The sequence below is a fragment of the Humulus lupulus genome, chromosome 4, assembly GCF_963169125.1.
Source record: "Humulus lupulus chromosome 4, drHumLupu1.1, whole genome shotgun sequence".
Classification (NCBI taxonomy): Eukaryota; Viridiplantae; Streptophyta; class Magnoliopsida; order Rosales; family Cannabaceae; genus Humulus; species Humulus lupulus.
Window position 1 is genome coordinate 94,034,797 of NC_084796.1, and position 13,192 is coordinate 94,047,988.

The 13,192-nt window shown below is 36.4% G+C and overlaps 1 protein-coding gene across 1 annotated transcript; it reads left to right on the top strand.

Moving 5' to 3' along the window:
* The first annotated feature begins 4,017 nt into the window (after positions 1 to 4,017).
* On the top strand, positions 4,018 to 7,259 carry LOC133830641 (probable receptor-like protein kinase At5g61350). Its single transcript, XM_062260655.1, has one exon. The coding sequence runs from the start codon at positions 4,235 to 4,237 to the stop codon at positions 6,944 to 6,946; it is 2,712 nt and encodes a 903-aa protein (XP_062116639.1). The 5' UTR covers positions 4,018 to 4,234; the 3' UTR covers positions 6,947 to 7,259.
* Positions 7,260 to 13,192: the final 5,933 nt, after the last annotated feature.

Consider the following 13,192-nt stretch of genomic DNA (forward strand, 5'->3'; position numbering starts at 1 on the left):
ATTGAGTGTTGGAAATATGGGGAGCAAACGACTCGAGCTCCTCGTCAGAGTCCTCATATCGACCATTTCCTCGTTCATTCTTTAAAAGCCTAAAGGCTCTTTCGAGCTGATCAATTCTTTCTTGGACTGGGTCATTAGGAGGTACTGTCTGGAATTGGCTGTCATCGATCACAATCCCAGGCTCGCGTCTCCGCGAGGGATCTCTACGCCTATTCAAGCGATCCCTCAGGTCCGGATTTGTTTGATCTCCATTACCCCGACTCTGGTTCAGATGATTTCGCAGGTCGGGACGATTCTTGCGGCTTTCGGTATTCTTACGACCTCGGTCATGCTTACTGACTGACCTGGTATCTCCGGAATCTTCACTGGTAAAACTCATTTCTTGGTTATTTCGTGATGGATTCTTCCCACGTCGCCTCGTCTCCGTAGTGCGAGACCGAGACGTCTGACTTTTCTCAGACGGGGCGCCTCTCCGCTCCTGGAAAGTCTCCCTGTTTCCTTGTCTTTCCCCCGCATGCCCTTCATTCTGATCTCGAACGGGTTGAGCGTTCCTGCGGGGGGGGGGGGGGGGGGGGGGGGCGAAGGATATCTTATGGGTGACGGAGGAAACCGTATAGGCGATGGTGGCTGCCACCATTGTCGCGGCCTAGAGGGTCCGGAATTCGCCCGAGATGGTTCGGTCACATTTGGTGCGCTCCCAGGTACCTGAGTCCGAGCCTCTGCAGGGGTTCGGTTATTCTCAGTTCCTGTAGGCACTTCCACAGGCGGGTTAGCCAGGGCTCGAGCCCGAGTACTCCTCTGGGGCCTAGGTGGAGCGGATGGCTCTGCTGGTGCCGGAGGTTGAGTCGGCCTCCTTGTGGCAGCATCTTTTCGTGGATGCCCACGGGGTCTCCAGGGAGGAACATGCACGTCCCTTGGAGGAGGGACTTGGTTTTCGCGCGGAGGCGGGGGCTGAGCCACCTGCGCCTCTGCGGCTATCCTTGTCAACTCCTCATTCCGTTTGTTGGCATCTGCCAATAGCTGTTTCAACTGCCGGTTTTCAAGTTCCACAATAGGAACGTACCGCTTAGGATTGTAGTACATATCCTCATCTCTTGGTGGAGGAGGTGGTCCCCGGGAATCAGAAGACCCACTTCTCTCTTCAACATCCAGATTCTCCATTGGCTGTTTTCCAGGGCGTCTTGGGTAATTTTCTTCAGGTGTGTTCTGATTGTTTGTGGCCATGATTTTCTTAGGGATGAATGCTTAAGGCTCTCAATGAAAGCACCAAACTATTGACGCCGTTTTTCGTCAACAGTGAAAGGAGAGCACGTAAACAATAATTGATAATGGTCAATTAAAATATGACAATACAAACACACGATTTTTACGTGGTTTAGCAGTTAAATCTGCCTAATCCACGAGTCTCTGTTATTAAACTCAAGATTATCTCTGAAAATTCTTAAGCATGAATTCTTCAGAGTTTTCTCTCAAGGTTCAGAATTTCGGTCCCTTACAATGGCGCATGACCTCTCTATTTATAGAGAAGGCTGCGGAATACTATCCCACATATTTTGGGCAGTTACTCTTTTTGTGTAAATAAAATAAATGGCTTTAAATGTCTATAATTAAATATAAAAGGAAACGTCCCCTGAAGACCAGGGGACGTATAACTGACCAAATAATATCCCACGATTCTAGGGGATTTACAGTAATAAATGAGGATTACATCTTGTATGGACAACACTTATAGATATTCAAGGTTTTTATCATATATCTCCAAGGCCTTAGCTTCCCAGGTTTCTCGTCAGCTTTCGAGCTAGAGACATCTCCCGAGGTCACATGGCTTTCGAGATCGTATGTGCGTCGAGCTCAGGACCCCTGATCCGAGGTCATCCCTGAGGATGGATGCGTCTCCGGAGCTACCTTTCGAGATCATGAACACTTCGAGGTCACCATATTCGAGGTCGTCTATGTCTTGCAGGCTCGATATTCAGTCCTGGAGCATACTCTAAACCTTACGAGTCCAATTGTTTGTGAATCCAACTTTCGAGGTCACATTTAACATGGCTCGAAAACTGGGTACAACATATATTTTACTAAACTTGTGAAAATAAGATATTACTAATGACATTCTTTGGATTTGTGATTTGTTTTCACCATAATAAATAAATATTTTATAGATTGTAATTTTAGTGGACATTCCCGTAGCAACAAAAGATGCGGAGATTGATGTGAAACACGAAAAATTCTTTTTAGAAATAAGGAATACATTATGAATGAAAAATAATATTACTAAAAATAAAATAATGCACAACAACAAAAATAATAAATGTTTATTTAAATTATTTATGTTTTTTTTTCATTTAAATGTAATAGTTTTATAAAAATATATATTAACAACATGTATAATTTAATTTAAATTTGATTTATTTCAACGATGTATATTTTGAATTTAAATTTGATTAGATATTTCATTACAACAACTATTTAATTAAATTATAAATATAAGTAAACAATATTTTTTTCTCATTTTTTATATTACTTTTTTAATTTATAGCTATTAATTTATTAAGAATTTTTTTTATCTATTTTGTCTGTTCTCTTTTTTCTCATTTTTATTTTAATAAAAATTATAATAGATAAAAATATATACATATAATAATAATAATAATAAAATCTATCTATTTATATTTTAACTTTTTGACAAAATATAGGATCCAAATGTTAACTTTTAACAATAAAATATTCAAACGGGTAATCAACCAAATTATACGTGGTTCAAATAATCTATCTTTACATTCCTATTTTTGAATTTTTGACAAAACACAAGGTCCACAAGTTAATTTAAAAAAAATTAATGGTCAAAATAGGTAAACAACTAAAATACAAGGTGAAAATTATAGTCAAGATGTCTTCACGTGTCCATATAAAGAACATGTTGTACGAGTATAAAGAACATGTTGTACGAGTATGGTGAAAATGAATCACCACCCCACAATCTCCCAAAAAATATTTTAAAATATATATATTTTAATAATTACAAAAGACTGCTCTATACTAGTTTCTATAATAAACGCTATATTCTAGTTGATAATGGCAAAACAATTAGGAAAGTCATGTAATGCATAAGATTATAGATAATTAAGAACTAAACATATGTGTGTTTATGTACATATGATATTCTTAAAGGCAAGTTCAAGTTGTATAGTAGTATGGAAAGTTCTATAACAACGTATTATAAAATATTGAATGTTATAAAAATAGATAATTAATTAAGGTTAGTAAAAAAAATCTCATTTTTTCGGTGTAGTAAACTACCTGGACAAACATATAAGACAATATTAATAAGCAAGCAGCATCATCTATAGAATGATGATATGCAAACACAACTGCAGTTGTGTTGCAGATGATATGCAAAAGTTGGTAAGGATTTATATGCAAACATAATACGCAAACATGAAAAGCATATGTAAGAAAGATAGTCGATTTTATGGCCCAACGCATCGTTCGTTGTCCTATATATATTTATTAAGTTCTACCGGTAGGACTTTTAGTGTTTACAATCTGTGAATAGTTTTCGGCACGATTTTTTTTATGACCGTGTATATTGTAGCTATTTAGAGCATCTGCAAATTTTCAAAAAATTCCGAATAGTTTACAATATCCAAAACTAAGTTTAAACATGTTGCACGCGTGACTAATTTTTTTTATGCGCGTGGAAAACAATATGTTTGAACCTACTTTTCGGTACTGAAAACTATTCGGAATTTTCTAAAAATTTGCAGGATGCTCTAAATAGCTACAATATACAAGATCATAAAAAAAATTACACCGAAAACTGTTCACAAGTCGAGAAACGCTAAAAGTTCTACCGATAAAGCTTAACGTAGAGCCCTATAAAAAAAATTGTCTTATATATATAAACAAAATTATTCTAGTTCCAATTTTCTTTCAAGAAAAATTCAATTTTCTTCTCAGTCTAAGGGATAATTAACATTTATAACAACAAACAAACTGATACATCTCCCCACGTATTTCCCTTACGTGCTCCCAACTAACATCAGCCATAATTCCTTTTCCCAAATCCTAAACCAATTCTGTACGTACAAATTCCCGAAACCAACCCCCCACCTCACTTTCAGTTTCTCTCCAACTTTCCCTCCCTTCAAACAGATCATCACTACTAGCACCACCACCTTTGCTACTCCACGGCCATTAATGTACTCACCTTAAAACCCCCAAGCTCACGACAATGGGGCTTTACTTGGATACAAAAAATGCTACATTTAGAAAACATCCAAAATCAAAATTACCACGTTCTACTTGTTCCTTTTCCATTTTCCTCATTGTTTTCCTATTCCACCTCCCAAACACAACTTCCTCGATCACATTCTCACCACCTGATAATTATCTCATCGACTGTGGGTCTCCGGAGCAAACCCGGCTCTCCGACGGCCGGAATTTCAAGTCCGAGCGCGACACCGCTTCTCTCTTATCCACCGAGAATGATGTTCAGGCTTCGGTCGAGTTTTCCTCCATAGCCACCGCAGCCAAAGCTTCTGCTTCTTCGTTTTCTTCTTCCACCGCTAATGACAGTATTGTGCCACCTTCGTCCCTGCCTTTATACACAACCGTACGTATCTTCCCTCAACAATCCACCTACAGCTTCCACATCTCCCAACCTGGGCCCCACTGGGTCCGCCTCTTCTTCTACCCGGTTCCCGACCCGACTCATAACCTAACCGCCGCCGTATTCAAAGTCTTCGCCGGCGACTTCGTTCTCCTCGATGATTTTTCCGCGACCACGTTCGCTTTCCGGGAGTTTCTCGTCAATATCACGGGAGACAGATTCTCCCTCATCTTCAAGCCCAAGAAGAAGACGGTCGCCTTCGTCAACGCCATCGAGGTAGTCTCTGCTCCATACACTCTTATTTCGGACTCTGTATCTGCCGTTTTCCCACCTGGGCAAAGCGTCGCCGGAGCGTGGGGCCGCGCACTCCGTGTTTCTTACCGTTTGAACGTCGGAGGGCCGACGTTGGTCCCGGAAAACGACACCCTTTACAGAGTTTGGCAAACGGATGCGACATTCAATGCATTCAAAGAGGGGTCCAGGAACGTTTCAGTTCCTCCCGAAACTGTCGAGTACCAGGAAAGTAAAGGGCTGACTCCATTGATTGCTCCTCGCATGGTTTATTCATCGGCTCAAGAAATGGAAAACTCACTTACCATGGAACCCAATTTCAACCTCACTTGGATCTTTAATGTCGATCAGGGATATTCTTACTTGATCAGACTTCATTTTTGTGATATTGTGAGCGCAGCTCTTAATACTCTGTATTTTAATGTTTACGTTAATGAGATTATGGCCATGGAGAGTGTTGACCTTTCCTCCCTTACCGGAGCTCTCTCAACAGCTTATTACAAAGATTTCGTTCTCCATTCGATGAACATTACGAATAATAAGATTATGGTTCAAGTGGGGTGTAATTCGAATTTTCATTCCGGGATTAGAGATGCTATTCTTAATGGGTTAGAAATTATGAAGATGAGCAATTCTGCAAATAGCTTGGATGGTTTGTTTACTGTTAGTGGGAAGTATAAAGGACCTAATTCAGGGCCAAAGACCATGAAAATCGTAGCGGCCGGGTTGGCAATGGCAGTGGCAGCGACGGTTATGCTATGCGTGGCTTGCATCCGGTGGAGGAAAAAGCCTAAAAGTTGGGAGAAACGAAAGAGCTTTTCTTCGTGGCTTCTACCTCTCCAATCCAGTTACTCGAGAAGCAGTACTACTAGCTCCCGCCGATCCGCGTTGAGCCTATTTGGCTCTCGCCGGAGCAAAAGTGGCTACTCGAGCTACATATCTTCGTCGGTGGTATTGTTCGGGAAAGTCTTCACGCTCGCCGAATTACAAGCGGCAACGCAGAGTTTCGCCGAAAAGGCAGTGATTGGAGTTGGCGGGTTCGGAAAAGTCTACCTCGGAGTGTTGGAAGACGGCACGAAGCTCGCCGTGAAGCGAGGCAACCCAAGTTCAGAGCAAGGAATCAACGAGTTCCGAACCGAAATCGAGATGCTCTCCAAGCTCCGCCATCGCCACCTCGTTTCCTTAATTGGTTTTTGCGACGAACAATCAGAGATGATCCTCGTCTACGAATACATGTCCAATGGGCCATTCCGGGACCACTTGTACGGCTCAAATTTATCAAAATTGTCATGGAAACAACGGCTAGAAATCTGCATAGGGGCCGCCAGGGGTCTTCACTACCTCCACACCGGAGCGGCTCAAGGCATAATTCACCGCGACGTTAAGACGACAAACATCCTCCTCGATGAGAATTTCGTATCTAAAGTTGCTGATTTCGGGCTCTCAAAGACGGCGCCTTCGCTTGACCAGACGCACGTCAGCACCGCCGTGAAGGGAAGCTTCGGATATCTTGATCCGGAGTACTTCCGGCGACAACAGTTGACGGAGAAATCTGATGTATACTCATTTGGGGTTGTCCTATTTGAGGCCTTATGCGCTAGACCAGTTATAGACCCGAAGTTGCCGAGGGAGCAAGTGAGTTTGGCCGAGTGGGCAATGCATTGGCATAGAAAAGGCTCCATTGAGACGATAATCGACCCTTTCATCGCCAGACAGATCAGCAGCGCGTCACTTAAGAAGTTCGTGGAGGCGGCCGAGAAGTGCATGGCTGAGTACGGCGTGGATCGGCCGTCAATAGGAGATGTGTTGTGGAATTTGGAGTATTCACTACAACTTCACGAGGCTGCGGTTGTCGAAGAAGGAGACATTAAGGGTCAGAGTCTTATTTTTATGGAGAAGAAAGTTAGTAATGGACAAAGTAAAATGCAAAGTGTCATTGATGATTTTGAAGATGTGAGTGAAGATCATTCTAGTGTAACAGTTGCTGGGTCTGATGGTCATATTCCTATGTTTTCTCAAATGGGTAATTTTCAGGGGAGGTGATTTTTTAGTTTATTTTATTGTATTTTCCCCCCTCTACTGTATTCATCATCTATTTTGGTTTTTTTCGTCCTGTTTTTGTGATTTAGTTGCTTGATTTTTCTTAAGTTGAAGTTTTTTTTGTTCTCTTCGATGAATGAATCACACTTTTTTTTTAAATAACAATAACATTAGGGATGACAAGGGCAACCATTTTCTTTTGTTGGACTGATATAGTCGGTGGGTGTTTTCTACACCTCTATAATTTTTTTTCCAATTAAGATGGTGTATATTTAGTAGTCATTTTAAGTGCCGAAATTTCAAATAATTTATAGTGTCGAAAATAAAATTTAAATGATTTGTTTATTCAGAATTTCTTAAAATTTACAAAATGTCTTAAATAAGGACATTGTACAACGTCATATAAATTTTTTTATCAAAGTATAAAAAATGGGCATGATGCAAAATGACCCTTAATGTTGTGTGAAAGTAAGTAAATGTTTATGTTTTTAATTTTGTAGTAAAATAGCCTAATCTTCTATTTAATATAAAATATTACCAAATACACCCTTTAACAAATTACTATTTTATTCTAAATATTTTAATATTATGGTATATGTATATTAGTTTTGTTTAATTAGTTTTTATTTTAAAGTTATTTTGATTTTTTTTCGTTTTTTATGGGTTGTTGAATAATATACCATACCACAAAATATATATACTGAGTTGAAAAATAATATACCATCAAAACTTACAAAATTATTACTAAAAAATGTATATACTATGCTAACAAAGTTATATACTACCATTAAAATGTATATACCATGATACAAAATTATATACTACCATTATGTATAATAAAATAGAAATTAAATATAAAAAAAAATAATATACCACACTACAAAAAACATATACACTAATTAGAAAATAATATACCAACAACCTATAAAAAACTTAAAAAATCAATATAACTTTAAAATAAAAACTAATTAAACAAAACTAATATACATATACCACTATATTAAAATCACACAGTCCTAAATAAATAAATAAATTATAAAAAATGACAATTTAGGTAATCAACAATGTAAAAGGGTCATTTATCTACAATTTTAAAAATGAGGACATCAACTTCTTGATGGCTTTATTTTGTGCCATTTCCTATAATTTCTCTATAAAAAAATTACCCATGAGCTGCACCTAGTCTTACCCCATATATTTATTCCATATAAAAAATGACTATTTATGCTTCGAAGTGCTAAATACACAATAATGACAATTTACAACATATTTATAAAATGTCTCCTTACTTGAAAATTAGAAAATTATGCTTATAAACATAATTTATTTTTTGAAAAAAAACAAACCCCTCACACTCCAAAATACACTCTCTCTAATCTCTTGGTTTCTCTCTCTCTCTCTTGAAACTCTTTCTATCTTCAAGCCGAAAGCGAGAGAACAACTAAATCGACAACACTCACTGACCATTTCTTTGATCGTCGTGTTCCACAAACAATCACTATTAATCACATTTCGAACCAACGAAAATCTTAAACAAAAAACTTGAACTTACAAAAATCTTCACTTAAGACACTAATTTATATATTTCGAATACTTTTGTGTATGATTTATTAGTTTTGTTCGTGTTTTTTTTTTCTTCAGATATGGAAATCTATAAAAAAAAAATTGAACACTTTTGATGCAAATCGATGCACCTATCAAAATTTGATTTTGGAAGAAAAAATTATGCAAAATCAATACAAATTGATGGATTTTGAGTGAGTATCCAATATTCATTGAAGATGAGTTGTAGAAGCCTTATATGTTACAGGGAATGATTGCCCCGACCTGTTAGTGATACAACGACCAAGCACTCAATGCTCCTCTTGTTGCATGAGCTAATTCCCTTATTAGATGAATTCTCATGTAAACTTAACTCTTGAGCCCGTGTCTCGAAGTTAAGGGCCTGTTTGATATTGTTTTCTGTTTTTTGTTTTCAAAATTTTGTTCTTAGAAATGAGAACAGAAAACTGTTTTTGTAATTTAAAAAAAATAAGAGGTGTTTGGTTAATGTTTTCTAAAAACAATTTTTTTAAAATCTTAAATAAAAAATTAACAAATATATTTACAAAGAGAAAAATATTTTAAAAGTTTGTAATAAATAATGAGATAAAATAATTTGAAAGAAAAAATGATGAAAAATAAGAAGTAAAGTTAGGAAATTTTTTTTGAGAACAACAGAAAACAACTTTTTGTTGTTCTCAAAATTTTCTGTTTTTTGTAACTTTGTTTTTAAAAATTGTTTTCTGAAAACAATGCCAAACACCCCTACTTGTTTTCAAAAAACAGTTTTTAGCTTTTAAAAACAAAAAACAGTTTTTTAGTTAAAGTGTCAAACACCATTTTTCAAGGCTCTTTATGACAAGGTTGAATACTCTATGATGAATTCTCGATCAAGATTTATTGGTGCCTTTGTATCAATCTATGCTCACGCCTCAACCAATTCTGGTGTTCATAAAGAGTTGGAGGCAAACTCTCTAATTTGGGATCTTGGACCTTGTCGTGTCTTTTCATGGTCATATGCATGACCTACATTTTTTTAGGCAAGGCATTGTGGTAAAGGTGGTAGGTGGAAGAATAGCAACATTCACAATAGCAACTCCTGCTTGGATTTTGGCCAAAGTATCATTCGGGTATTGGTTCCGAGATTCGACTATTGGGGTTTTATGCCCTAATTAAAACATAATTTCTTTGTAATCTCATTTATTATCAATAAAAGAATATAAATCACTTTTTGACTTGGTCAATCACTTTGCTCACATGTTTTATGTTCACGATTATTTGTTTGATATAAACTTCTATTAAATCCCGAGCATATAGCTAATCGTATTTATAGTGACGTAATTACAGTAGAATATAAATATGATTATGTTGACCATCGATTTAGTCAACAACACGGAGTCAAGTAAAATGATAAAAACGAGATGAAATCAAGACAAAAAGATAAAAGACACTAAAGACTTATAGTAGTTCGGTCCCAGTGATGGTAATAACCTACGTCCACGTAGTGTTCTTATTGATGTAGAATCCCAAAAACTGTAATCAATGAACTAGGGTTCACGAGTTTCACAAGCTTAGAGATGAATACAAATTTGGTGGATAAAAACACTATAATTCTCTCTTAAAATTCTCCAAAAGAAAAGTCCCATCTCTTGAGCCCTTTGATTCTTATTTATAGGCTCAAGGAGTTCTACATGGGCCGATGGACCTTAATTACATTTAATACAGGCGTATCTAAATAATAATGGAAATCACAATTATGCAAAATTACGTATCTGAAATACTGCGACCAGACTGGTCGCCCATGAAATATGTTGTTTACTGAGTGAACTCTCTTCTGGTCGATGGTCGAACAAATCGTACTCACTTAAACTATCACGTCTATCACACGTGCTTGTTAATTCTGCCACGACATCAGGTAAATATTTTTTGGGTAAACAGATTATATGTTCAAAATAAATTAGTCCTAAGATTAGTCAGTGTACAAGATTTACACTGATTTGCCAACCTACGGTATGATGTACTTACACATTGTAGTGTTATGTTCTTTCCAGAACATTAGCATAGTAGATAAGATCAGATGTATTTGTTACATCGGACTAGACCGATATTGACAGTAGATAGGATAAGTAAACATACCGTTATTATCTATTCTAGTCATATCATATAGTTGACCATAGGTCAATTCAATCTCAATTATGAGTGGTTAATATTCTAATTGATTGTATTATTTGAGTTCTTTGAATTGTTTGTTACTAGCTTACCCTACGGACTAGCCCGTACTTACATCTTGGGAACTCGGTAGTATAATTGAGTGGGAGTGTTAATCATAAATATGAACATCTATAGCTTCTGATGAAGAAGTAAAACAATGGTTTTCTTTTAGTTTGGTTCAAGATGCTAAATGATAGAAATCTCATTTCAGTAATTAATATTAGTTTACTGAAATATCATTTACAAGGAACTAAGTGTTTCAAGGATAAAATACAATGAAAGGTAAAACAGTATTTTAGTCCCATCTTATTGTAGACCATCTATAGAGGATTGAGTGACAATTATGGTTGTAACAATGAATAATTAATAACGTATCTATATTGCTTATAGAGCGTTCTATGAATTCAAGAGTGCAATTCTGAGTCTTTAGTGGAGTCACGAGGGATTGATAAGTTAGTAAATTTATTTGTTAGATTTATGATAACTTATTGGAGCTTGATTTCATAGACCCATGGTCCCTATTGTACCTTGGATAAAATCATCTAGATAGTCTCAATTAATTGATTTAATTATCAATTAGAATTATCAAAGTTGATCATGTCAATTTTTGATAGTTTCACAGAGTTATGTAATTTAGAGAAGAAATGAGAAATTAGGGCAGATTCATTAACTAAGATAAATTGGTATCTAAATTAATAAATAAGTTTAAATCAAGGTTCAAATTATAAATAATTAATTTGATAAAGGATTTAAATAATTATTTAATTAATCAAATCAATAGAAAATAATACATGCCTTGATTTTAAGTCCAACAGGCTTATAATTAAATGAGAAATTTCACGGGTCTAAAGCTGTTGACCGCGTTTTTGGCCAACGACGAGTAGACGTCAAAACTACAATAAACCTTCAAGAGAAAAAATATGACACAGACAATTTTTATAGTGGTTCAGCCCCAATGTGTTGGTAATAGCCTAGTTCACTTAGAGTTATGATTATAGATCTACACTCAAGATTAGATGAACTGAGTCAACTGAGTTTCTTCAGTGCAGATTAAAAGAATACAAGAGTTCTCTCAAGATACAATTACTCTCTCTCTGGAAAATTGAAATCCGAACCCCTTCTATGATGCCATGGGCCTTGTATTTATAGGCTCAGGATCGTACAAATGATGTCCCCCATAATCGGGATATTTCGCTATTCTCACTATATTCAATTAATAATAATATTCAAAATACAACAATACACTATTTTTGTGTGATAATCTGAGAGATTCCCGCACAGGTATGACCGATTCTTGTTGAAACGGTTACTGGGATCCTTTGCGTAGCACTGTTCTGTCTAGTCGCCCCACATCACACTCAGGAGGAGAACCGAAGGACCAAAATTCCTTACTGGTCGGCAAACCTTCACTGGTCGGACAAGCACATATCTGGTTGGACAAGCACCTGACTTGGTGGACAAGCACCTGACTGGTCGGACAAGCACCTGACTGGGCAGACAAGCAGATGACTGGTCGGTCAAGGTCATGACTGGTCGGTCATGATACTTGATTGGTCAGTCAAAAATCTTCGCTGGTCTACTGGGTCACTCCTAAGCCAGATTACCTAGCCATTCTTTGCCATTTGTCACTTCTATTGTCACGTCATCGAACTCCAATTTTTGGGGATAACAAAAGCCCATGATAATTTTGACCTAGGGCTGATTATTGGCTATTATTTTATTGATTTTTTAATTAAATAAGTGACCTAATTGAGCATATAAAAGGAATGCTAAGTAAGAGTTGAAATCACAAGTTGAATCACAAGTTTCTGATAGGTTTTAAATTCTCTCTACTACATAAGTACTTTTCTAATCCTCATTGTTGTTTTTTCTCTTCTTCTCTTTGTATCTATCTCATGTGTTGAGAATTTCCCACCCTAGTCTAGGTGATTCTAAGGATACTTTGGAAGAATGTGAAGAAAATTGAAGAACGATTCAGTTTCTTGGTAATACTTTGCGACAGAAAGGATACAAGGGTTAGAGAAACTGAAGGAATGACTCTATCATTCCGCTGCGTATAATGTAAGTATTCTTATCATTATTTCTTTTTGAATTCAAATTTAGAAACATATTCTAGGTTGTCTCATATTAACTTGTTTAATATTAGATCATGAAAATAAATAAATATCCTGTATAAGTTTTTCCGACAACTGGCTTTAGAGCCTTTGGTAATCTTTCTTTTCATGCATGAACATGTTAAAAATTGAATTATTTGATGTGTTGAGTAATTGGATGGATTTCATGATTTTATGAAGCATATTGAATTCTATGTGATTATTAGCAATTTTTGGGTTATTTTGTTGAGTTTTCTATGCTATTAATTTTTATATATGCTTTATTTTGTGGAAAACACAATAAAAAATAATTAGAAAATGTTTTTGGTTTAAAAAAAATTGCCCAATTTTTTTTTTTCAGAAAATTTGTACTGGCTGCCCACTCGCGTGCGCACCAGCGCAA

Coding starts and splice junctions, on each gene's coding strand:
- LOC133830641 (XM_062260655.1), top strand. CDS start 4,235: ATGGGGCTTTACTTGGATACAAAAAATGCTACATTTAGAAAACATCCA.